The 27,666-nt window shown below is 36.8% G+C and overlaps 1 protein-coding gene across 15 annotated transcripts in view; it reads left to right on the top strand.

Annotated features, from left to right (window-relative positions):
- Positions 1–27,666, top strand: part of MARCHF7 (membrane associated ring-CH-type finger 7) — a 61,074-nt gene that overhangs the window by 11,099 nt on the left and 22,309 nt on the right. For 14 of the 15 annotated variants that reach the window (XR_009251494.1, XR_009251519.1, XR_009251490.1 and 11 more), the window contains exon 2: positions 9,414–9,578. The exons of the other annotated variant lie outside the window; for it this stretch is intronic. Coding sequence is in view for 10 of the 14 variants with exons in the window: in XM_058694594.1 (XP_058550577.1) it covers positions 9,426–9,578 (153 nt within the window). In the remaining 4 variants the exon portion in view is untranslated. The remainder of the gene's footprint in view (positions 1–9,413; positions 9,579–27,666) is intronic. 15 annotated transcript variants of the gene reach the window in all.

Raw genomic sequence — 27,666 nt, 5'->3', positions numbered from 1 at the left:
TGACCTGAGCCAAAGTCGGACGCTCAACCGACTGAGCCACCCAGGCACCCCAGTAGTCAGTAACTTTTAAAAGTTGAATGAACTGGAACTAGGAATTTTTTTTTTAAGGTAGTAATTGGAAATTAACTGGAAACAGTAGGTTAGAGTTCTGGATGCTGAGCCAAAGAGTTTAGGCTTTTCTTTTTAAGGTATTAAAAAAAAGTTTGGTTGGAAATGGTGTATTACTAGTAGAATGAAATACAAAAGAAGGTGTGTGGATTAATGATGAGTTTGCTTTAGACAGATCTTAGTATGGTATTTTTAGAGACTAACTTTGTTGGTTTACCCAGAGTACCCTTGATGTCCAAGTAAAGTCTTGCTGGTAAACATTGTAAAATTCAATTTTAATTTGTTTGTATTCCAGTGTTAGTTGTGAGAAAATTTTTCAGTTGCATTTAACATGTGATTATGAGATCTTGATAATTTGCAGATAACATCAAGGTGCAGAATTACAGAATTTTGCATGTCAGGTGATGACATGGAATTCTTTTAGGCTTTTTATCTGAACTAAGAGAAGGTGTAAGGAATTATTTTTGCCACAGAATAGATTTGAATTGTGCTGTTTATAGGTAGAAAACACATTTTTTTTTTTTTAAATCTAAAGATCTTTTAAAATGTTCAGCAGGTCACTGGAAAACATGAACTTGTTTTAAAGAGCTCTTCAGAGAGTTTCTTAGGAAACCTAGCAGAATGATATTATCTACAAAAAAAACAATCAATTTTTCTAGTAGCTAACAAGTTACAGGTTTATGAGATGAACGTACTATATAAATTGTGGAGTTGATATGAACACCTGTATTCCACTCCTGTTGCTTATGTCAGTCATTATTAAAATGCCTCAAGGTGAGGGTACACTTAACAGGGTAAAATCACAACTAATTAGGTAAACTAGCAGTTAAATACCTGCTCCAGAGAATCTTCACCTAAGAGACCTCTGATTTCCAAAGTTGAAAAGTTCAATAAAGTAAAACTCTCAAATTGATCAAAAGATTTTTGTGGCTCGTTTCCTTCTTTCTGCATTCAAACCAAGTCTGGAGAACGGAAAATCAGCCCCTTGGAGCTAGCAGTGCTTCAGCTTACTAGTCAAATAAGGAACATGAACACATAATGTGGGTAGACCCGTGATGCCTAGGACTTGCATGGGGCTTAAAGAGAGTATAAATTGTGTTGTGGAAGTTTCATAGTAGTCATCAGTACTATATGCAACTTGAGTAGGAAGGTATTCCAGATAGTTACATACCCCTTCGGCTCACGCTCATGCTCTGCACTCCTGACTTCACTTATAAAACAGGAGTTCAAGGATGAAATTATCAAGAATTTCAGTGTGTCAGCATCAGAGCTTTCAGGGTCCTATACTTGTGCAAAGGTGTCTCACACCTTGGTGATATGTTTATTTTATTACCATACAGAAAGAGAGCTGTGTAACTCTGGAATCAAATCTAAAGAAATTTAGATTTAAAGGCATAATAGTGTTAGAAAAACCTGAGAAACTATTACACTGACACATGAACTTTATTGTGCTGTAGTCTTTAAGTTTTGGTTAAAGCTTCAAATACTTTTTTCCGATAGTCCATTCTTGTTTACACCTTTATTTTATAGCACTTAACAACAATTTAAGTTATATGGTTATTTATGTGGTTTGTTTTCTACCTGTCTACAACATCTTCTTAGTCACTATCTCAGTGTTCGTACTCAATGTTATCCTCTGACCGCATACCTTTGTTTAGTGTTAATTAATGTGCCTAGCACACACACTAAGCATCTAGGCTTGAAAAGATGCCTCCATAATACTTTGTATGTGGTCTGGTAGCAGTCCACATTGTAGGTGGTCTGGTAGAAGTCTTCCAAGGACCTGCACATTTTATTTTTTTCTACAGTTTTTTTGTGCTTTCAACCTACATCTTATGCAACCAAGTTATGTAAGTTTTCTGGTAACACCTACATTGTCAGAATTCAATCAATTTATATAGAGGAGTTGCCAAAAATAGTTTTATGCAGTATAAATTATATATCTCAGAGGACTCTGCCTCTTTGCCTTCTCCCGAGAGGTTTGTTTTGAGCAGATTTCCTACTAGGTTAGTTTCATTCTGCAAGTAAGTCTGCAAGTAAGATTGGTATAAATACAAAGTAACTATAAGGTATGATTAAGAAGCATAATTGTTAAAGAACTGGCTGCAGGCCTGTATCTTTTAAAACAAAATTTGTGTCTCTATACTTATCACAAATATATCCCTTGTTTAGTATTTTTAAGACTTCTTAATAAAATGATAAATCTGGTACTTGTTAAATCATTTATGGGTTTTTGAATGTCTGTATTTAACCAGTGATATTCTTACTACTAATGCAAACCTTTTTTAAAGGTCAAATTCATAATCCTCTTTAATAAAAAAAAATTTTGTATAGTATAATATAAATCGTTTATAAAAAACTGAAGGTAGAAAAGATTTGTTAGGTGACTGTATGCTTTATCATCCAAACCAGGCCACTTTTAAGAGACAAACCAAGGACTATTAATAGTTGTCTTGGGATAATGAGCACAAATTAGGACTTTTCTGGCCATGCCAGGCAAACCAGGAAATATGGTCATCCTACTTAAAAGGAGAGAAGTCTTTTGCCCCACCCTTCATTCCCAGTCTCTTTCCAAAGGCACTGACCCTCAACTTTTTAGCTGTTCTAGAATTTATCTTCATATTTCTAAATAATGTGTTTATACTATTTAATAATTTTTCACTATTATATGTATTTTTCCTATTCACCCTTGGCTTCTCCAATCACCTGTATTCCACAGCATGTTTGTAGCAAAATTATTGATTCAATAGTTTATGTTTACATTATTATAACTATGTAAATTTTAAGGTTCACTTTGCCAAACACCCCCTTTTTTGAAAAATAACTTTTCCTAACAGAAAACTAATTTGCCATTTGTTCTTTGTGCTCAGCATTTTTTTCCCAATTTTTTTTTTAAGTTATGTATTTATTTGGGGGTGGGGGGACAAAGGGAAAGGGGGAGAGAGAATCCCCAAGCAAGCTCAGCGCTGTCAACCCAGCTCCATCTCAGGAGCTATGAGATGATCTGAACCAAAATCAAGAGTCGGAGCCACCCAGGCGCCCCTCCCAATTTTATAATGGTCTCTGACACATGCCAAAATAGTTTCCTTACGATTTCCTCCACCCCCCTTAGAACTTTGCTTTCATTATCTGGGATCCTGCTCCAGTCTGGATTAGCTGTTCCCTGTGCTTCCTATATATCTTTGGAACTGTTTCCTGTGTTCTGTGTCTGGAGTTTCTTTTACTTAAGTTTCCTGGGTTCCATGTCTGTTTCTTTACACTCTCATTTTTCTTTTCTTTTTAAAAAAAAAAAAATTTTTTTTTAACGTTTATTTTTAATTTTGGGACAGAGAGAGACAGAGCATGAATGGGGGAGGGGCAGAGAGAGAGGGAGACACAGAATCGGAAGCAGGCTCCAGGCTCTGAGCCATCAGCCCAGAGCCCGACGCGGAGCTCGAACTCACGGACCGCGAGATCGTGACCTGAGCCGAAGTCGGACGCTCAACCGACTGAGCCACCCAGGCGCCCCTACACTCTCATTTTTCTAGGATATGTTCTTCATTTAGCTTCCTTTGACTTTTTTTCTTGTTTTTTTTTTCTTTATTTTGTTTTAAAGATCTTGAATGTCTGAAAATGTGTCCTATTCGCCACCTTACACTTAGTTGCTAGATTGGAATTCAAGGCTAAACCTTTTTCTCAGTACCACAGGCAATTGCTTCATTGTCTTAAGCGTTTTTAAAGTTGTAATTAAGAAGCCAGTAGGGGGTCTTCCCTTCATTTCTCCTGTTCTCAAATTTCAAGATGATAAATTGTGATTAGTGTTGGTCTTTTTTTCTTTGATCCTGCTGGGTAATCTAGAGCCCTTTCAATGCGGAGATTTATATCTTTAAATTAATAGAAATGTTCCTATTTCTTTGGTAATTTTTCTTCTTTTTTCACCATGGTTAAAGTCAGATAGTAATTTGCCTGGTTAATTCTCTTAATTTAAGGTTGTATTTTCTACTTCTAAGAGGATTTCTCAATTTATTCTTAACAGTTATATTGAATTTAGATGAATGTATCACATTTTTTAAAAAGCATATCCCGGGGCGCCTGGGTGGCGCAGTCGGTTAAGCGTCCGACTTCAGCCAGGTCACGATCTCGCGGTCCGTGAGTTCGAGCCCCGCGTCAGGCTCTGGGCTGATGGCTCGGAGCCTGGAGCGTGTTTCCGATTCTGTGTCTCCCTCTCTCTCTCTGCCCCTCCCCCGTTCATGCTCTGTCTCTCTCTGTCCCAAAAATAAATAAAAAAAAATAAAAATAAAAAAAAAATAAAAAGCATATCCCATTTTATTTTTTATGGTTTTTTTTCAACGTTTTTTTTTTTTTTTTTTTAATTTATTTTTGGGACAGAGAGAGACAGAGCATGAACGGGGGAGGGGCAGAGAGAGAGGGAGACACAGAATCGGAAACAGGCTCCAGGCTCCGAGCCATCAGCCCAGAGCCTGACGCGGGGCTCGAACTCACGGACCGCGAGATCGTGACCTGGCTGAAGTCGGACGCTTAACCGACTGCGCCACCCAGGCGCCCCAAGCATATCCCATTTTAAATGGGCCACACAAGATTTTTATTATCATCTGATTGCTTTCTTAAGGACTATTATTTAATGAATAGATGTCTTTTGATCCCTTTGAGGAGGGTAGTTATCTCCTTAAATTTTCTTTAAGTTCCTTTTTTTTTTTTTTTACTCTGGTCTTTCTTTCAAATTGGAGGATTTCTTTGGACACTTACTTAGTGATCCTTATTGTTACTGTTTGAATGAAACACTAAAACTGTTTAGAGAGACGCCTGAGTAGCTCCATTGGTTAAGCATCCAACTCTTGTTTTAGCTCAGGTCATGATCTCAGGGTTGTAAGATAGAGCCCAGATTAGGCTCTGCGCTGGGCATGGAGTCTGCCTAAGATTCTTTCTGTCCCTTTCCCTCTGCCACTCCCTCACTCCAAAAAAAAAAAAAAAAAACTGATTAGAAACTCTTGGTGACTAGTAGACTTTGCTGTGGAGTAGGATGTTTATGTGGCAAACTAGCTTTGTAACCGGGGGCAGTCCAAATGTCAGTGTCCAGAAATCTTACTCCTCTGGTGTTTTGTTTGGTGATCCAACAGTAAAAATCCCTTAATTTTATGGCAATATTGTAGAAATAGGACCAGGAAAAAGTTTTCAGGTCTCAGTATTGAACATGTATAGATTTTGTTTTATTTTTTTTTTACATTTACTCCTGTAAAGATGATTGTATGCTTAAGTGAGGTGGATTGCCTGTGAAATCCTTATTCTGAAGAAGCCTTATTCTGACTTTTGAAAGAATGAAGCTAGGGGAAGAATTTGGAGTTTTACCGTTCCAGCTACAGATTTTAATTCAGCTCACTTTCAACCCCATGCATCTTTTTTTATGATACTTTTCAGGTCTTGGTTCTTTTTAGTGTGCTAAGGCCAAATGTTTTGTTTTTAGTTTCTATCTCTTTCTAAGTGCCTAGGGTATAGTTTTATCTTCTCTGCTTAATTATTATACCTCTCCTTCTCTAGATTTTCCAAATACACATTGAAATCTATTGCTTTCAGGGCACCTAGGTGGCTCAGTTGGTTAAGCCTCCAACTTCGGCTCAGGTCACGATCTTAACAGTTGGTGAGTTCAAGCCCCACATTGGACTCTGCTGACAGTTCAGAGCCAGGAACCTGCTTCAGATTCTGTGTCTGTCTGCCTGTCTGTCTGTCTGTCTGTCTCTCTCTCTCTCTCTCTCTCTCTCTCTGCCCCTCCCCCGCTGTCTCTCAAAAGTAAATAAACATTAAAAAAAATTTAAAAAAAGATCTCTTGCTTTGTGTGGCCCCCTTGCTGTTCTCTTTTCATGGTTAAAGCCTTTGGTTTCAATTATTGTCTTATAAAGGTTTTGGAAAGAGGGGCAAATAGATGCATAAGGATAACCTGTCATTTTTTTAAATACTTATTTTTGAAAGAGAGAGAGAATGTGTGAGCAAGGGAGGGGTAAAGAGAGAGGGAGACACAGAATCTGAAGCAGGCTCCAGGCTCTGAGCTGTCAGCACAGAGCCTGATGTGGCGCTCGAACTCACAAACCTTGAGATCATGACCTGAGCCAAAGTGCAGGCTTAACCTACTGAGCCATCCAGGCGCCCCTAGGATAACCTGTCATGTTTTAACAGAAAGTTCAAAACTGACCTTTTTTGATAAGCTTTCTTTGATCTAATCATATCTCAGTATAATTTTTAGTGTGGTTTCTCATTAGCTAGATATTCTTAGTGGAATCATTTTAATTGATCATGCATTTGTGTTTTCATGTTTGTTGTATATTTCCTACTGTTTTTTCCTCTTCATCTTTTCTGTTACCGCCTGATACCATGTTTTTAAAGTAAATATGATCAGCAAAGGAAATTTCTTTTGTGGTATTTTTTTCTGTGTGCTGTTACCTTTTATTTTATTTTTATTTTTTAATTTAATTTGTTTTATTTAAAAAAATTTTTTTTAACATTTATTTATTTTTGAGAGACAGAGCATGAGCAGGGGAGGGGCAGAGAGAAAGGGAGACACAGAATCCGAAGTAGGCTCCAGGCTCCGAGCTGTCAGCACAGAGCCCGATGCGGGGCTTGAACTCACAAACTGTGAGTTCATGACCTGAGTCGAAGTCGGAGCTTAACTGACTGAGCCACCCAGGCTCCCCTTAATTTTATTTTTTTTAAATTTACATCCAAATTAGTTAGCATATAGTGCAACAATGATTTCAGGAGTAGATTCCTTAGTGCCCCTTACCCATTTAGCCCATCCCCCCTCCTACACCCACCCTCCCAATCCTCTGTTCTCCATATTTATGAGTCTCTTATGCTTTGTCCCCCTCCCTGTTTTTATATTATTGTTTCCCTTCCCTATGTTCATCTGTTTGGTCTCTTAAAGTCCTTCTATGAGTGAAGTCATATGATTTTTGTGTTTCTCTAATTTCACTTAGCATAATACCCTCCAGTTCCATCCATGTAGTTGCAAATGGCAAGATTTCATTCTTTTTGATTGCCGAGTAATACTCCATCGTGTGTGTGTGTGTGTGTGTGTGTGTGTGTGTGTGTATAGCACATCTTTATCCATTCATCCATCGATGGATATTTGGGCTCTTTCCATACTTTGGCTATTGTTGATAGTTCTTTTGTAGTAACTTTTAAGGTAGAAAGTTGTGATTGATCCAAGGTAGGTAAGTTAATAAGGTTACGTGCCAAAAATAAATTAGGTATTTTTACTTTAAATGTTTAAATTTGAATATTTTGGTAAAGCAAATTCTTTAAATACAAGCAGCATGCCAGGAAAGTGAAGTGCATCTGTTTGTAGTTGCTTTAATTTCAATCCATTACCAGAACAATAAGGGAATTTTTGACATTGAAAGTGAGGGAAAAGTTGAGATTATTATTTCTTTTTTATTTGCGACTTTCTTTTGCCCTTTTCTTCTTTCTCCTCTCAAGACTGGTGGTTTCTCAGTTATCCAGTGGCCTCATTTCTAAATGAGGATTTAGATTTCTAAATCCTTTCCCCAGAAAATTTTTAAAGTTTATTAATTTATAAAAATAATGTGAGGGGTGCCTGGGTGGCTCAGTCAGTTAAGCATCCAACTTTGGCTTGGGTCATGATCTCATGGTTCGTGGGTTTGAGCCCCACATCAAGCTCTGTACTGACTGCCCAGAGCCTGGAGCCTGCTTCAGATTCTATGTCTCCCTCCCTCTCTACCCTTCCCTTGCTCACACTGTATCTCTCTCTCTCTCTCTCTCTTCTCTCTCTCTCTCTCTCTCTTTCTCTCTCTCTCTCTCTCTCAAAAATAAATATTAAAAAATATGTTTGGAAGTCTTTATAGCAGTACTACTTGTAATAGCCTAGAACTGGAACCAATTCAGTGTTCATCCACAGTAGAATAGGAAAATAAATTACGTGTATTGATATAGTAAAATACCGTACAATCCAATTAAAGTGAACTTACAACAGCTACATACAACGACACAAATGACTCTCACAAATACAATATTAAGCAAATAAAACCAGACATAGAAGAGTACATGTTGTATGTTTCTGTTCATATAGACACAGGTGTCCACCTCTGTCCAAAAGTAGAGCATTTCTGTGAAACTGTAAGCTGAAATTGGTGTAAAGAGAAGAAGCAAATACCATTAGTTTATGTGAGAAAAGTATTGAATGTTCCCAGCCCAAAAAATAACCTCTTGTTGCCAGACTTTTCTGGCACCTTAGGCCGCCTCTTGTTAATGGTTGCATAAAATACATTGAGGTAAGGCACAGAAACTCATAGACACAGTTTAAAGTTATGGGAACTTGATGCCAAGGCCAGGAATGTAGTTCCTAGGAAAGGAGGTTGGTGTTGTCACTTGCTACTCAGTACACATTGCCTCTATAATGGCTTGCTGCAAAACAAATACTGAATGTTTTTTTTCACTTTTCACCTTTTTTTGTTTTTGAGAGAGAGTGTGCCTGTGTGCATGCATCACAGGAGAGGGAGAGAATCCCACCCAGGCTCCACCCCAATACAGAGCACAATACAGGGTTTGATCTCAGGACCCTGAAATCATGACCTGAGCCAAAATCAAGAGTCAGATGTGTATCCAACTGAGCCACCCAGGCACCCCATTGCCTTCTTTTTATAAAAGCAAAAATTCTCTTTGGATTTCTTCTGGTTAGTGAAAACAGGTGAAGTAGCATAACATAGACTTTTGAAAAGTAGGAGATACCTGCATAGTTAAAAGATCATGTATAGCTGTTGGTGTAGGTTAAGGAATATTTAGTAAAGAAAATTTAGAAGTTATTCTCATTTTTGAAAAATCCTACAAATTTGTGTAGGATTCTATAGAGAGAAATTACTAAGGAAAAGAGCCCAAGCTTTGGCAACAACCTGAGTTCCTCATCCCACTTTTATCAGCTTGCTTCATTTTATGGGCAATAGGAAGCCTTTGATGGACTTTAGATTCCTGCCTTGTAGAAGAAGAGTTTTGATAGTCTCATAATTCCCCATGCCTGATACAGTTAATTTGCATGGTTAATTCTTGATTTGAGTTGATGATTACGCCTGGGTGGCTTAGTCAGTTAAACATCTGACTCTTTATTTTGGCTCAGGTCATAATCTCAGGGTCGTAAGATCAAGCTCCTCATCAGGCTCAGGGTGGAGCCTGCTTGGGATTTTCTTTCTCCCACTCCCTTTGCCCCTCACTGCCCACCCCCCACCCCTCCCCAAGAAAGAAAGAAAGAACCTAAGATTTCCATGATTTTCCAAAGACAATTAATCAAAATTTACATTTTGCAGGAAACTTTAAGAATGGAGTCTAAACCTTCAAGGATCCCAAGAAGAATTTCTGTTCAACCATCCGGCTCTTTAAGTGCTAGGATGATGTCTGGAAGCAGAGGAAATAGTTTAAATGATACCTATCACTCAAGAGACTCTTCATTTAGACTGGATTCTGAATATCAGGTAACAACTTAGAATATATGTATACAGTCTCTTTTTCAAAATCTCCTGGGGCCACATGTTTTTTAGATTTTAGAAAAGTGCAATTTTAAGATCTTCAGCTGGATCTGAGACATCCTGTAATACGACCCATTAATATATCTGCAGGAAAGTGAATGACCATTTACACCAAGTATTAAAAACTCAGTGTTTTTCCAGCTTTGTGGACTTCAGAATTATGAAGAAGACATTGTGGTTTGGGGCACCTGGATGGCTCAATCAGTTGAGCATCCAGCTCTTGATTTTGGCTCAGGTCATGATCCCAGGTCATGGGTGGGATCGAGTCCTGGGTTGGGCTCCTGTGCTGAGCAAGGAGCCTGCTTAAGATTCTCTCTCCCTCTGCTCCTCTCCCCTTCTCATATGCCTGCCCTTGTGTCCGCCCCCTCAAAAAAAATAAAGGCGTCCTTGATGCTCTTATGTAAAATAATTTTACTGTATTTCAAAGACTTGGAAACCTGTTTACTTAAAAACATAAGTATCATTTAAGTGTAAGTTTAACTTGTCAATGTGGATGACTTGGTCAAAGGACCAAAAACTACATCCTTTCTTTAACATTATATTATGAATTCATCTGACTTTTCTCTGCATGTACGCAAAGCAGTGGTGGAATAATGAATTTTTTTTTTAATGTTTATTTTTGCAGGAGAGAGAGACAGAGTGTGAGTGGGGGAGGGGCAGAGAGGGAGATACAGAATCTGAAACTGGGTCGAGACTCTGAGCTGTCAGCACAAAGCTGTACGCAGGGCTTGAACTCACAAACTGTGTGATCATGACCTGAGCCAAAGTCAGATGCTTAACCAACTGAGCCACCCAGGCACCCCTGATTGTTAAGTGTTTTTATTTCACAGTATGGCTTTTAAATATTTTGATTTTATTAGTAGGTGATTGTTAACAGACTGTCTTTTAGACGAACTTTAGGGTTTTATTTTTATGGTTAGTTAGGAGTTTGCAGATTCATTATCTACATAAACCTACATAAGCTACTCTTATGTAGTTAATTTTCCTTTAGATTGACAGCAGAGTTTTGAAAGGGCTTATTAGTGATATAAACACAGTAGTTGTAGTATAAAACAGTATAAATTTCAAAAGCCATGATTTCTAGGTTTAATGCAATTTATATGGCTGATCTTTCAAATTTAAATTTATTTCATTATTGTCTGAACAGCTAATGAAATCATAAGTGATGTGCAAAAGTCTGTTTGGGTAACTAGAATCTAAAAATCCTTTAGTGAGAATTTCCATTTAAGTTATTTAAAAATATGTATACCATGTGATGTGTATTATATGAGAGAGTCATTTTAAAATATTTCTACATAGTAATAAGCATTTTATAAAATATTCCGAGAAAGACTGAAGTAAAATATTTCTTTAAAGTGCCTAATCTATTACATACTTCCTCACTTTTTACGAACTATTTACTTACTCTTATTTTATTTGTGTTTTTAAAGTTTATTTTTTGAGAGAGCACAAGTGAGGGAGGGGCAGAGAGAGAGAATTCCAAGCAGGCTCTTGCAGTGTCAGCATGGAGCCTGTTGCAGGGCCCAAACCCATGAACCACAAGATAATGACTTGAGCCAAAATTGGATGCTTCACCAACTGAGCCACACAGTCACCCTTATTTTATCTTTTAATGTTTGTTTTTTCATTTTGAGAGAGAAAGGGGGGGTAGCTAGCACCACCCATGAGCCGGGGAGGGAGAGAATCCCAAGCAGGCTCTGCATTGTCATTGTATAGCCCGATGCAGGTCTTGATCTCAGGAACTGTAAGATCATTACCTGAGCCAAAATCAAGAGTCAGGCACTCAACTGACTGAGCCACCTAGGCACCCCAACTTAGTCTCATTTTAAATGTTGGTTGATAATGTATTTTTTTATTCTGTTGCTAGACAAAAAGGACACTTGCCCAGAGGTGCAGAATTGTATATTTTCATTCTATAGAAAAGTTCTGGGTTAAATGATTGTTACTGATTAAGAGCACAGATTTGTTTTTTTTTCCAATTTTTCATATAGCTTGTTAGTAAGGAACAAAGACTCTGAAACCATACTGTATTGCCTGGATTGGAGTCCTGTTCTGTTATTTGCTAGCTGTGTCAACCTAGGCAAGTTACTTTACATTGTTCTTTCTTATTTTCCATATCAGTCAGTTGGGTTATTAGTGTTAGGTGAATTATTACACTGAATGAGAATAGTGCCTGCCACATGATAAACACTATGTAAGTGTTAGCTGCTACATTTGTTTTCATTATAATTGTTATAGCTAATTATATTAAATGTAAAGTCTTAACTACATTTAGAAAATTTATTGACAACCACTTTAAAACATATTTACAATACTATTCCTTCTGGCTTTTTCTTCTTTTTCTTAATGTCCTACTAGATTACTCTAAAAGTCTCAGTTTTCATGGTGGAAGTTCAACAAATGCAAGCATGAAAAATCACTTATATCTTTCATTGGTTGTTAATAAGATAAATCAGCTTTGGAGTTTTTCTTAATGTTTTTCAATCGCTTTAAGTGGCATCCATTTTTTTCTAATGGATTATAGGAACATTTCTAGTCTTAAATCAACTACTCCTAGCCTGCTTTGCTCTTTAGCTTTGATTTAGAAACTGAAATTTCTGTGTTCTTGTGTAAATTATTTTTTATCTGGGTTTCTTCTGTAAAATGGTGGTAATAGCTTTTCACACAGTTATTACTAGGATTAAGTGAAAGAAATAACACATTAAAGCACTTACAACAACTGTGGCTGGAGCTTAGGGTTCAAATGTTTCCATTTTATAAAGATTATTGTTTCCATTTTATGATGATGTTTGTGATTGTTACTGTATTCATTATTTCCTGGCTTTATTTTGGTTTAAATAGATAATACCCTTAAGGTACAGTGTAATATGTTACCAGAATATTTAAATTACATATTATATATTTAGTTTTATATAATCTTAATACTACTCAACAAAATGTTTACATTTACATTCCCTTTAAATATCAAAGGGAATATTTTTAAAAATTACTCCTGTTTTCTCACACCTGTTTGCAACCTAGCATTCCCCTTATCTCAGACACTTGGTAAAGCTGAAGCTTCAAAAAGATAGGCATGATAGATCAATTTCAGTTACATTACAGATTAAATAATAGGGAAACACCTTATATAGTGCTTAACATTTTATAGAATAATGTTTCCTTTTAACTTTATTTACGTAGGGTGGATACTTGTGTCATTTCATGCATAAAGATCTGCAATCTGGAAAGAGAAGTGGTTTCCCCAGTCACATGATTAGGATAGTGTACCTAAAAATCTAAGACTTAGGGATAGCATTGTTTCTTTGGGAAAATATAGATTCTAAGTTCCGAACAATTGATTTTCTCAAGATCTTTTGGTTTTCAGCCATTTGTAAGCTGGGCTTCCTCTCTTACGAATCTTGCTGAAATTTTTGTTACTTCATCTTGAAGTTTTTGTTAACAATTTGAATGATCATCTTATTTCTTTGGTAACAGTTAAGTAGAATTTTAAATATTTTTGAAAAAATATAATTCCTATAATTCATATTGTAATAAGAATTTGGTAGTATTTTGTAATATGTAATAATTATTTCACATACATTTCTTTTTTTATTTTATTTTATTTTTATTTATTTTGAAAGAGAAAGCAGGTATGTGATGGGGGGGCAGGGCGGGGCAAGAGAGATGGGGGGAGAGAGAGAATCCTAAGCAGGCTTCATGCTGTCAGCAAGGAGACGAACATAGGGCTTGATCCCATAAACCATGAGATGATGACCTGAGCTGAAACTGAGTCCAACACTTATCCAACTGAGCTACCCAGGAGCCTCAGTTTTACGTATATTTCTATAACTCAATTTAAGTGACCATAATCCCACTACACTTTCTCTCTTCTACTTTGAGATTACTTTTATTTTTTCATTTTTATTTTTTTTAATTTTTTAAAATTTTTATTTTTTTAATTTATATACAAGTTACTTAGTCTATAGTGCTATAATGATTTCGAGTAGATTCTAGTGATTCATCCCCTGTAACATCCAGCTTTGAGATTACTTTTAATGTGAAACGATAAAATGAGAGGCTTTGTGTTTATTTTCTAGTTTGTAGATCAATTTAGAGAGCTCAGTACCATTTGCATATTTTGCATACTATGTTATCTGAAGAATTAAAAGAATGGTCATTAATATGTGTTTATGTACTAACAAGGTTCACTTCCAGAGAACTAAATGCATGCAAGTATGCATATAATCAGTCAAGAAAATGAAAATAGTTTTAAAATGGAATCAGGAAAAATACAGATAAAATACTGAAAGTGGATCAAAGTTGTAACACTGCAGGCATTTGTAAGTCCTGTAGTGTTTTAATGTTAAACTTGGACTCTTGTTTTGGGCTTCAGAAAGGTCACAGGGAAATACAGTCAGCTTTCAGCTTTTAAGGTGGTTTGTTCATAAGGACAAGTAACCAATTCCTCAAAGCAATGCTTGGCAATTTGGTTTGGAAGGGGACCATGAATAATACAGTGGACCACGTCTTTAGTGTTCATATTATTAGTATATTCCTAGTTTAGTCAAGTTGTTTCATGGTAAACCTAAGCATTAGCAAAGGATGTGATGCTACAGTACAGCTCAGTGAAATCACTTCCATAAAGGGACAACAGAGTGATCTAAATACCAATTTTCTGGTAGTCTTCATATAGTTATTGGGGAATTTTGAGTGATCAGTGGACTCCAAATCCTTTTTTGTATTCTGTAAGATTTCTTACCTGGATTTATCATAAAGTTGGGCATGAATTAGTTCATAAATCTTAAAATCATCTAATGTCTTTTTTATGAAAATTGAAGACTACTCATTCGGAATACAAACTGGAATGTAAGATTTCACATTAGTGTGGCAATGTATACTCTTAACACATGAATATTTAGAAGCGGTCAAAGTTCCAAGTTGTTACTTATGGCTGAGATAATTTTGGTCTGGAAATTTTTCAAAGCAGGAATTAGCAGTCATCCCAGTCATAGCATTGATTCATGGAAATGATGAGCCAAGGAAGAGCATTTCATTCTGGACTTGGTTCTGGTACAGTGCATTAAATGATTAAGCATTGTCCAGTGGATGACACTGATTGTATTTGCAGCAATTGTTAATGTTCTTTTTTTCAAGAATAACTTCTTTGAGGTATAGGTCACATAGCATATGACTCACTCATTTAAAGTATACAATTGGGTGGTTTTTATTTTTTAATTTTTTTCTAATGTTTATTTTTAATTTTGAGAGAAGAGACAGAGCATGAGCTGGAGAGGGGCAGAGAGGGAGAGACAGAATCCAAAGCAGGCTCCAGGCTCTGAGCTGTCAGTACAGAGTCCGATGCAGGGTTTGAAACCACAAACCATGAAATCATCACCAGAGCTGAAGTTGTACGCTTAACCAACTGAGCCACCCAGGCACCCCTACAATTTTGTGGTTTTTAGTATATTTGCAGAGTTGTGCACATCATCACCACAATCAATTGTAGAACCTTTTTATCTCCTTAGGGAAAAAACCCAGATTCTTTAGCTATCACTGCACTGCCCTTCCTCCTCAGCACTAAGCAACCACTGGTCTACTTTCTGTCTCTGTAGATTTCCTTATTTTGGACTTTCATTTACAGAAATAGAAGCATACGCTATGGTATTTTGTATTAGCTTTCACTTAGCATGCCTTTAAGGTTCATCTGCGTTGTGGCGTATATCAGTACCTCATTCCTTTTTCATGAATGAGCAATATTCCATTGAATTGGATATACTTTTTTTATGGATAAATAATACTCCATTGTGTGGATATGTCACATTTTGTTTATCCATTCATCTATCCACTGATGGACATTTGTGTTTTCATGTTTTGGCTATTATGAATAATGGTGCCATAAATATTCATGTACAGTTTTTGTACAGACTTACGGTTTCAGTTACCTTGGGTATATACCTGAGAGTGGAATTGTTCAGTCATATGGTATAACTCTGTTCAATTTTTTGAGGAGCTGCCAGACTATTTTCCAAACCAGCTGGACCATTTTATATTCCTACCAGCAATTAAGTATGGGGTTCTGATCTTGCTACATCTTTGCCTACACACTTATCTTACATTTTGATTCTAGCCATCCTATCCTGTGTGAAGTATCTTATTGCAGCTTTGATTTAGATTTCCTTGATGACTCTTGATGTTTAGTATCTTTTGCTAATTATAATTAGCTACTTTAATATCTTTGAAGAAACATCTATTCAGATCCTGTGCTCATTGTTTACTTGGGTTATTTGTTGCTTTATTATTGAGTGGTAAAAGTTTTTTATTTTCAATTCCACTTTTTTATTACTAGCATATGGGAAAGTGATCAAGTTTTTTTTTTTTTCATATTAATCGTGTGGTCTACAACCTTACTGTAATCCTTTTTTCGTTCTACAAGATATTTTTTTGTTGTTGTTGATTCTGTAAGATTTTCCACATTGAGAGTGTCATCTTCAAATAAAGATACTTTTATGTCTTCCTTCCCAATCTGTACATTTCATTTCCTTTTCTTGCCTTATTGCACTACTTAAAACTTCTAGTGCACTGTTAGGAAAGAGTGGTGTAAAGAAGAACCAACTAAGCCCAAAGTTAAAAGGGTAGAAATTAAAAAGATTAATAAAAAATAGAGACTAAAAAGACAATAGAAAAAATAAGTGAAACTAAGAGCTGTTTGGGTTTTTTTTTGTTTTGTTTTTTAAAGCTAGACAGAATAGACTAACCTTTGGCTGGGCTCACCAAGAGAAAAAGAGGTCTCAAAATCAGAAATAAATGATACCAAAAAATACAAAGGATCATAAGGGACAACTATGAACAATTATATGCCAAAAACTGGACAGCCTATAGAAATAAATTCGTGGTAACACATAACCCACTAAGGCTGAATCATAAAGAAATAGAAAATCTGAACAGATCAATAATGAGTAAGGAGATTGACTCAGTAATCAAAACCTCCCAACAAATGAAAGTCCAGGATCAGATCACTTCACTTGTACAAATTTTACCAAACTTTTCAAACTTTCAAAAAAACAGTAAGATTCCCAATTTACTTTATGGGGCCAACATTACCCTAACACCAAAACCAAACATGAATACTATAATAAAAGAAATATGCCAGTATCCCTGGTGAACACGCATGTAAAATCCTCAATAAAATATTAGCAAACCAAATTCAATAATACATTAAGAAGATCCTACACCATGGTCAAGTGGGGTTTATCCCTAGGATATAAGGATGGTTCAACATCCACATATCAGTCAATGTGATATTCCACATTAACAAAATGAGGGCTAAAAATCATATCATCTCAGATGCAGGAAAAGTGTTTGACAAAATTCAGCATGCATTTATGATAAAAACTCAGCAAAATGGGTATAGAGAGAATGTAACATGGTAAAGACCATATATGACAAGCCTACAGGGAACATCATACTCCATGGTGAAAAGCTGAAAGCTTTTCCTCTAAGATCAAACTAGAGACAGGAAGCCTACTCTTTATCACTTTTGTTCAACATAGCATTGGCAGCTCTAGCCAGTGTGTAGTTGGTCAAGAAAGAGAAATAAAAGGCTTTCGCATCAAAAGAGAACGTGTAAAACTGCCTCCTTTTTCTAGATAACATAATACTTAGAGAAACCCTAAAGACTCCACCAGAAAATTGTTAGAACTAACTTAAAAATTCAGTAGAGCTGTGTGATACAAAGTCAGTACAAAAATCAGTTGCATTTCTATAACAAACTATTAGAGAAATTAAGGAAACAGTCCTATTTGCAACTGCATCAAAAAGTAAAATACCTACAGGGGATTAATTTGAGCAAGGGGGTGAATGTTGTATACTTGAAATTATGAGACATTGATTAATGAAAGAAGTTGAAAAAGACACAGATAAATGGAAAGCTATCCTGTGCCCTTGGGTTGAAAGCATTAATGTTGTTAAAATGCCCATACTGCTTTGGGTGCCTGGGTGGCTCAGTCAACTGAGTGTCTGACTCTTGATTTTGGCCCAGGTCATGATCTCACAGTTTGTGAGATTGAGCCCCGTGTCAGGCTCTGTGCTGACAGCGCGGAGCCTGCTTGGGATTCTCTGTCTGCCTCCTCACCCTCCCCCTTCTCTTTCTCAAAAATAAATAAACATTGAAAGAAAAAATCCCATACTCCCCAAAAGAGTCTACAGATTGGGTGTAGTTTCTACCAAAATTCCAGTGGTATTTTTCACAGAAATAACAGTCTTAAAGTTTGGTATCTCAAAAGGCCCCAATAGCTAAAGCAATATTGAGAAAGAATAGTGAAACTGGAGGCATTGTGTTCCTTGATTTCAAACTAGATTACAATCCTAAGACTAATCAAAACACTATGATATTGGCGTAAAAAGCAGTTAAATCAGTGGAGCACTGTAAAGAGTCCAGAAATAAACCCACGCATATATGGTCAATTAATGGACCACAGTGGAGCCAAGAATGTGCAGTGTGGAATGTAAAGTCTCTTCAATAAATTGTGTTGGGAAAACGGGAAAGCCATATATAAAGGAATTAAAATGAGCCACTATCTTACACAATACACAAAATCAAGTTAATGGATTAAAGAATTGAATGTTAGATCTGAATCCATAAAACTAGAAGAAAATATAGACTGTAAGATCCTTGACAGGGGACTTGGCAATTTTTTGGATTTCACACCAAAAGCAAAGGCAGCCAAAACAATAGTAAACAAGTGGGACTGCATCATATTAAAAAGCTTCTGCATAGCAAAGGAAATCATCAAAACAAAATGATAAGGCAGTCTACCAAACAGGAGAAAATATTTGCAAATGATATACCTTATAAGGGGTTAACCTCAAATGTATAAAGAAATTTTCATACAACTCTGTAGCAAACAAAAGAACTGTTTAAAAAATTGGCAGAGGATCTGAATGGACATTTTCGCAAAAAGGACACATTAATGGCCAATAGGTACATTGAACAGGTATTCAACATCACTTATTAGAGAAGACAATGACCTTTCACCTCAAGAATAGCTAGACAAGAATTAGCAAGTGTTGGCTAGGGTATGGAGAAAAGAAAACCCTTGTGCACTATTGGTGGAAATGTAAATTGGTGTAATCACTATTACAAACATGATGAAGGTTCCTCCAGAAATTAAAATCAACTACCATATGATCTAACATTTCTACTTCTGTGTATTTATCTGAAAGAAAGGCATTAATTCAAAAAGATAAGTACACCTGCATGTTAATTGAGCATTATTTACAGTATCCAAGACATGGAAACAAGTGTCCATTGATGGATGAATGGGTGAAGTAAATGTTGTGTGTATATTTACAGTAGAATATAATTCAGCCATAGAAATTAAAAATATCCTACGATTTGCAACAGCATGGTGGCATTGTGCCAAAGTGAAATATGTCAGGCAGAAACAAATCCCTAATTAGATCTCACTTCTATATGAAATCTAAAGAAAATTCTGAATTTATGGGTGCAGAGAACAAATTGGTGATTGCCAGAGTCTGGGAGGTAGGGTTGGGCAAAGTGGGTGAAGGTGGCCAAAAGGTATAAATTTCCAGTTATAAAATAGTCCTCAGGATATAATGGGCAGTATATTGACTATAGTTAATAATACCAGGGGGTATATTTGAAAATTGGTGAGAGAGTAGATCTTAGAAGTTCTCAGTCACAAGGGTAGAAATTTTATCACTGTGTTGTAGTAGATGTTGACTAGAATGACTGTATTTATCATTATGATACACAGAGAATCATGTGAGACATCTGAAACTAATGTTATATGGCAGTTACATCTAAGGTTTGTTTGGTTTTTTTCTTAAGAGGATATAAAAAGATAAGCAGTGCTGAGGGGTAAATCTTTGCCTTATACCTGATGTTAGGGGGCCTTGGGTTCTCCAACCCAATTCCAAAGTGGGAGAGGGTGGGATCCCTCACACAACCCACATAATTCTTGGACACCATTGGTGTGTCTAAGAATTCAGTTCCATTCTAACACTTATCTATTTGGAGATAGCATTAGATTTCCACAGATTAGTGAAAATCCTGCAAGACTGCCTTCTACCCACTCCCCCACTTTAGATGCCAGTCACAGGCTACAGATTGTAGGTTCTATCAACATCCACCAGAGCTTTTAGGTTTTAGATTTTTTTTTTTTTTTTTTTTTTTTTTTTTGCTTTTTTATTTTATTTATTTTGAGTGAGGGAGAGCAGGGGAGGGGCAGAGAGGGAGAGACAGGATCCCAAGCAGACTCCATGCTCTCAGCAAAGAGCCTGATGTGGGGGCTTGAACTCCCGAAATGTGAGGTCATCACCTGAATTGAAATCAAGAGTTGGACGCTTGGGGCGCCTGGGTGGCGCAGTCGGTTAAGCGTCCGACTTCAGCCAGGTCACGATCTCGCGGTCCGTGAGTTCGAGCCCCGCGTCAGGCTCTGGGCCGATGGCTCGGAGCCTGGAGCCTGTTTCCGATTCTGTGTCTCCCTCTCTCTCTGCCCCTCCCCCGTTCATGCTCTGTCTCTCTCTGTCCCAAAAATAAATAAAAAATGTTGAAAAAAAAAAAATTTAAAAAAAAAAAAAAAAAAGAGTTGGACGCTTAACTCACAGAGCCACCCAGGTGCCCCCCATCTTAAGTTTTTTATTTGCTAGAGTGGCTCACAGAAGTCAAGGGAATTCTTTTATGTTTACCGGTTTGTTAAATAATATGAGTAAGATGAAGAGATAAATAGGGTAACGGATGGGGAAAAGGTGCAGAGCTTCTGTAAGCCCTCTGCAGGCATGCCACTCTACTGCATCTCCACATGTTCACCAATCTAGAAGCTGTCTGAACCAAGTTCTTTTCGGTTTTTATGGAGGCGTCATTACATAGTCATAATTACCTAAGCTATTTGCTATTATATACTTAAACCTTCACCGTTCTCTCTGGAGGTTGGGGAGTGACGTAGGACTGAAAGTATAATCCACATTATCACAGAGGACATTCTTGCCTTATTTGTACAGTGTTACTAGTCTCAGGTATACAACATAATGATTCAACAGTTCTGTAGATTACTCCATGCTTATCAAGATAAGTGTACTCGTGGGGCACCTGGGTGACTCAGTCGAGCGTCCGACTTCGGCTCAGGTCATGATCTTGCTGTTCATGGGTTCAAGCCCCACGTTGGGCTGTGTGCTGACAGCTCGGAGCCTGGAGCCTGCTTCGGATTCTGTGTCTCCCTCTCTCTGCCCCTTCCCCGCTCATGCTCTGTCTGTCTCTGTCTCTGAAAGATGAATAAATGTTAAAAAAAAAAAAAATTAAAAGATAAGTGTACTCTTGATCCCCTTTTGTTTTTTAAATTCTACATGAGTGAAATCATATAGTTGTCTTTCTCTGACTGACTTATTTCACTTAGTCTGCCCATGTTGTTAGAAATGGCAAGCTCTCATTCTTTTTTATGGTTAATAGTCCCCTGTATGTATGTATGTATGTATGTATGTATGGGTGTATGTATATACACACCACATTTCTATTGATGGACACTTGGGTTGCTTCTGTATCTTAACAATTGTAAATAATGGTACAGTAAATATAGAGGTGCATACATTTTTTTTTTAATATATGAAATTTATTGTCAAATTGGTTTCCATACAACACCCAGTGCTCATCCCAAAAGGTGCCCTCCTCAATACCCATCACCCACCCTCCCCTCCCTCCCACCCCCCATCAACCCTCAGTTTGTTCTCATCAGTTTTTAACAGTCTCTTATGCTTTGGCTCTCTCCCACTCTAACCTCTTTTTTTTTTTTTTTCTCCTTCCTTCCCGTCCCCCATGGGTTTCTGTTAAGTTTCTCAGGATCCACATAAGAGTGAAACCATATGGTATCTGTCTTTCTCTGTATGGCTTATTTCACTTAGCATCACATTCTCCAGTTCCATCCATGTTGCTACAAAAGGCCATATTTCATTCTTTCTCATTGCCACGTAGTATTCCATTGTGTATATAAACCACAATTTTTTAATCCATTCATCAGTTGATGGACTTTTAGGCTCTTCCCATGATTTGGCTATTGTTGAGAGTGCTGCTATAAACATTGGGGTACAAGTGCCCCTGTGCATCAGTATTCCTGTATCCCTTGGATAAATTCCTAGCAGTGCTATTGCTGGGTCATAGGGTAGGTCTATTTTTAATTTTCTGAGGAACCTCCACACTGTTTTCCAGAGCGGCTGCACCAATTTGCATTCCCACCAACAGTGCAAGAGGGTTCCCTTTTCTCCACATCCTCGCCAGCATCTATAGTCTCCTGATTTGTTCATTTTGGCCACTCTGACTGGCATGAGGTGGTATCTCAGTGTGGTTTTGATTTGTATTTCCCTGATAAGGAGCGACGTTGAACATCTTTTCATGTGCCTGTTGGCCATCCAGATGTCTTCTTTAGAGAAGTGTCTATTCATGTTTTCTGCCCATTTCTTCACTGGGTTATTTGTTTTTCGGGTGTGTAGTTTGGTGAGCTCTTTATAGATTTTGGATACTAGCCCTTTGTCCGATATGTCATTTGCAAATATCTTTTCCCATTCCGTTGGTTGCCTTTTAGTTTTGTTGGTTGTTTCCTTTGCTGTGCAGAAGCTTTTTATCTTCATGAAGTCCCAGTAATTCACTTTTGCTTTTAATTCCCTTGCCTTTGGGGATGTGCCGAGTAAGAGATTGCTACGGCTGAGGTCAGAGAGGTCTTTTCCTGCTTTCTCCTCTAAGGTTTTGATGGTTTCCTGTCTCACATTCAGGTCCTTTATCCATTTTGAGTTTATTTTTGTGAATGGTGTGAGAAAGTGGTCTAGTTTCAACCTTCTGCATGTTGCTGTCCAGTTCTTCCAGCACCATTTGTTAAAGAGACTGTCTTTTTTCCATTGGATGTTCTTTCCTGCTTTGTCAAAGATGAGTTGGCCATACGTTTGTGGGTCTATTTCTGGGGTTTCTATTCTATTCCATTGGTCTATGTGTCTGTTTTTGTGCCAATACCATGCTGTCTTGATGATGACAGCTTTGTAGTAGAGGCTAAAGTCTGAGATTGTGATGCCTCCTGCTTTGGTCTTCTTCTTCAAAATTATTTTGGCTATTCGGGGCCTTTTGTGGTTCCATATGAATTTTAGGATTGCTTATTCTAGTTTTGAGAAGAATGCTGGTGCAATTTTGATTGGGATTGCATTGAATGTGTAGATAGCTTTGGGTAGTATTGACATTTTGACAATATTTATTCTTCCAATCCATGAGCAGGGAATGTCTTTCCATTTCTTTAATTCTTCTTCAGTTACCTTCATAAGCTTTCTATAGTTTTCAGCATACAGATCTTTTACATCTTTGGTTAGATTTATTCCTAGGTATTTTATGCTTCTTGGTGCAATTGTGAATGGGATCAGTTTCTTTATTTGTCTTTCTGTTGCTTCATTGTTAGTGTATAAGAATGCAACTGATTTCTGTACATTGATTTTGTATCCTGCAACTTTGCTGAATTCATGTATCAGTTCTAGTAGAGGTGCATACATTTTTTTTTTTAATTTTTTTTTTCAACGTTTTTTATTTATTTTTGGGACAGAGAGAGACAGAGCATGAACGGGGGAGGGGCAGAGAGAGAGGGAGACACAGAATCGGAAACAGGCTCCAGGCTCTGAGCCATCAGCCCAGAGCCCGACGCGGGGCTCGAACTCATGGACCGTGAGATCGTGACCTGGCTGAAGTCGGACGCTTAACCGACTGCGCCACCCAGGCACCCGAAGAGGTGCATACATTTTTTTTGAATTAATGTTTTCATTTCTTTCAGTAAATACCCAGTAGTGGAATTACTGGATCAAATGGCATTTCTGGTTTTAATTTTTTGAGGAATCTCTGTACTGTTTTCCACATAGGTTGAACCAGTTTGCATTCCCACCATCAGTGCCCTAGGGTTCCTTCTCCATATCCTCCCCAACACATATTTCTTGTGTTTTTGATTTGAGCTATTCTGACAGGTGTGAGGTGATACCCCATTGTGGTTTTGATTTGCATATCCTTGATGATTAGTGACATTGAGTATCTTTTCATGCACCTGTTGGCCATCTGTATGTCTCCTTTGGAGAAGGGTCTATTTAGGTCCTCTGCCCGATTTTAATTTGGTGGTGGTGGTGGTGGTGTTGGCTTGTATAAGTTCTTTATATAATTTTTGGTTATTAACCCCCTATTGTATACATCATTTGCAAATACCCAATTTGGTATGTTGCCTTTTTGTTTTGTTGAGGTATAGAAGTGATTTTGGGGGCAGGGGTGGGTAGAGTCTCAATAGCTTAATTTTGCTTTTGTTTCCCTTTCCTGAGGAGACATAGCTAGAAAAATGTTTTTATAGCCAATGTCAAATTATTGCCTGTATTTTTTTCCTGGAGTTTTATGGTTTCAGATCTTACCTTTAGGTCTTTAAATAATTTATTTTTGTGTATGATGTGAGAAAGTGGTCCAGTTTCATTCTTTCGCATGTAGCTTACCTGTTTTCCCAGCACCATTTGTTAAAAAGACTGTCTTTTCTCCATTGTTTCTTAAAAAAAATTTTTTTTTTGCACTTTTATTTATTGTTGAGAGGCAGAGCATAAGTGAGGGAGGGGCAGAGAGAAAATGAGACACAGAATCCGAAGCAGGCTCCAGGCTCCCAGCTGTCAGCCCAGAGCCCGACGTGGGTTTCAAACTCAGGAACCATGAGATCATGACCTGTGCCAAAGTCGGATGCTTAACCGACTGAGCCACCCAGGTGCCCCTGTCTTTTCCCCATTGTATATTCTCTCCTCCTTTGTCATAGATCAGTTGACCTGAAAGATGGGATTATTTCTGGGTTCTCTATTCTGTTCCATTTATTTATTTGTCCGTTTTTGTGCCAGTGCCATAGTGTTTTGATTACTATACCTTTGTAGTATAGTTTGGAATCTGGGAGTGTGATTCTTATAGCTTTGTTCTTCTTTCTTAAGATTGCTTTGCCTATTCTGGGTATTTTGTGGTTCCATACAAATTTTAGTATTTTAGTTCTGTGAAAAATGGCATTTTGATAGAGATTGCATTAAATCTGTAGATTGTTATGAACATTTTAACAGTCTGTGAGCATGGAATATCTTTCCATTTCTTTGTGTCCTCTTCAGTTTCTTTCATCATTGTTTTTATAGTTTTCATTGTACAGTTTTTCACCTCCTTGGTTAAGTTTATTCCTAAGTATTTTATTATTTTGGGTGTAATTGTAAATGTTTTTTTTTTTTTTAAGTTTCTCTTTGTAGCTGTATTTTTTTTATAGATAATTGTTTATCAAATTGATGAAATTACCTTTTATTTCTAGTTTGCTGAGAATTTTTATCAGAAAGGGATGTTGGATTTTATTAAATGCTTTTTTTTTCATCTGTTGGTCACATGATTTTTGTTTCTTTAGCCTTTTAATGTGATGGATTACATGGATTGATTTTTTTTAATGTTGAACCAGCCTTACATATCTGGGATAAATCCCTCTTCATTGTGGTATATGATTTGTCTTGTACTTTCTGAATTCAGTGCTTTAGTATTTTATTGAGGACTTCTGTGTGTCTTCATGACAGATAGTGGTTTATAGTTTACTTGTTGTTTGTTATGTCTTTGTCTGGTTTTGGTATTAGGGTAATGCTGCCCTTATAGTATGAATAAAGAAGTATTTTCTCTTCTGTCCTCTGCAGGAGATTGGAGAGAATTGTTGTATTTTCTTCCTTAAATGTTTGGTAGAAATCACCAGTGAACCCATGTGGGCCTTGTTTTCCCTGTTTTGGAAACTTAAGTATTGACTTAATTTATGAGTTGTGAGAGTTTTTAGAATATTCTGGATATAAGTTTCTTATTAAATCTATGATTTACAAATAAGTTTTCATTAATGTTCTTTTTTTACTGCACCATCTTAGTAAGATCAGTTGTGTTGGCAGTGTTTTTTAGACCTTAGAAATCTTGAACAAAAATTTTTTTCACATTATTCATAATAGTCAAAAAAGTGGAAATAACCCCAAAACTACTTTTAAAGCATCCATTATCTGAAGGGCAGTATGCTTTGGAGATAGACTCATTTCCTATTTTATTTGCCCACCAATAGTTCCAAATTGTTAAAATAATTAAGAATGGTAAAAATTTCAGACTAAAGGTATTTGAACGGTGGACCAAGTTGGTAGGAGCCCAAAACAGTTTTGATTTTGATTTTAAACCAGCAGAAATACTGGTCAGAACCTCTGTTTTTCCTTTCCATATATTGATATTAACAAGCACTTTTGTCTCTCGGATGACATATAGGCTGCATGGGCTGCATTTTAGAGTGGGAAGTCATGAAAATTGTTTCCTGAGCAGTGAGTGTGTCTTTACCCACCAGTAGCCAGTGCCTGAAAACAGAATTGATACTCAACTTTTTGTTCATTTCTCACAATGTCTCTAAATTTGATGAGTTTTCATCTCTTATAATTATTCTGTTCTCATTGCTTTTGTTGCAAGCACTTATTTCCTGCTATTTCAATGACTTCATAGTTGATTTTCCTACTTTCTGTTATTCCGTTTTTTTCATCTTCCACAATGCTCTAAGGATCTAAGAAGTGGTTGATCCGATGGTATTTTCTCCTTTAGTAGTTACCAAAGTCCAATTTGCAGAAGTGCCATTCAGTAACAATTTGGTCCATGCAAGAGGGAAAAAATAAGGAAAAGATATTATACGAATAAAGTTTATTCACTTTAAAAGTCTGTTTTATTCTATTATGTTGTCATGTTTGAGGAGTATATAAAGTGTCCCTTTTAAAAGTTGGAGTGGGATTAGATGGTATTTGCTAATTTAGATTTCCTTGCTTGTCAACCTGGCAATTCTTTCTAAATTTTAAATTAAAACATCTTTATTTTGGTCTCTGAAATCCAAAGGTCTTAGAATCAGTGGTCTATATAACACATGGTCCCTAATACCCTGATGATGGCACATAATAGTTTGGTTGTGAAATATCTAATGAATTTTGTCTCTAATGCTACTCCAGTTCATTCATTGAGGCTCTGTGGAGGACTTGGTGCAGAAGGCTTGTGAGACCAAATTTGTACTAAGCTGAAGCCACATTGAGTTTGCAGTAGGGATGGGCAAGGGATGGATGAACTCTGGATCTGGCCTGTTCCTACTTATTCAGCTTTGCATCTTCTACTTTTCCATGTGTGCAAGGCTTATTCTGTACAGGTACCCTGAACAAATATTACATAGTTCCCTGAAACCATGCAGTATGCTTCTTGTAATTGAAGCATAATAGAAAAGGACACTTTTTTTTTAAATTTTTTTTTTAACATTCATTTTGAAAGGCAGAGACAGAATGCGAATGGGGGAGGGGCAGAGAGAGAGGGAGACACAGGAGCAGAAGCAGGCTCCAGGCTCTGAGCTGTCAGCACAGAGTCCAATGCGGGGCTCAATCTCATGGACCACAAGATCATGACCTGAGCCAAAGTTGGCTGCTTAACCAACTGAGCCACTCAGGTGCCGTGAAAAGGACACTTTCAACAATTATGTTGGAATATGTTCTTATTATTTAAGTCTACATATTTAAAGGGATAGATTAATCCTTTTTCTTTTTATGCCTTGCATAGAATAAACTGCTTTAACCAATTAAAGAAGTAGGAGGAAGTGAAATCGTTTGTACATTCTGAGTAATTTTTGTATTACAGGTTGCTATAACTTGTGTGTGTATATTTCTGTGTTCAAAGAGAAAACCTTGAGCTAAGAGTTTTAATATATACTATGTTTACTATGTATATGTTTACCTGTTTCTTGCTTCACTGATGAAAAAAATCCAGATACTAGGATTTTTTTTTTTTTAATACCATTTACATTCTGAGAAAAATACAGAATATTTCTGGGCATTAGATCCAGGATACATTTTTTATTATTTGAAAAATCTTGTTTTTATAGTAGAGTTTTCATAATTTATTTATATATTATTTTTTTGGTGTTCTGTTCACCTTTAGGAAAGGACATAGGTTTCTCAGGAGTTTGAAATATTAAACCAGGAAAAAAAAATGATTGTA

This window comes from Neofelis nebulosa, chromosome 2, assembly GCF_028018385.1.
Source record: "Neofelis nebulosa isolate mNeoNeb1 chromosome 2, mNeoNeb1.pri, whole genome shotgun sequence".
Classification (NCBI taxonomy): domain Eukaryota; kingdom Metazoa; phylum Chordata; class Mammalia; order Carnivora; family Felidae; genus Neofelis; species Neofelis nebulosa.
The sequence above is the reverse complement of the archived record's forward strand: the minus strand, read 5'-3'. Positions and strand labels throughout refer to the sequence as shown.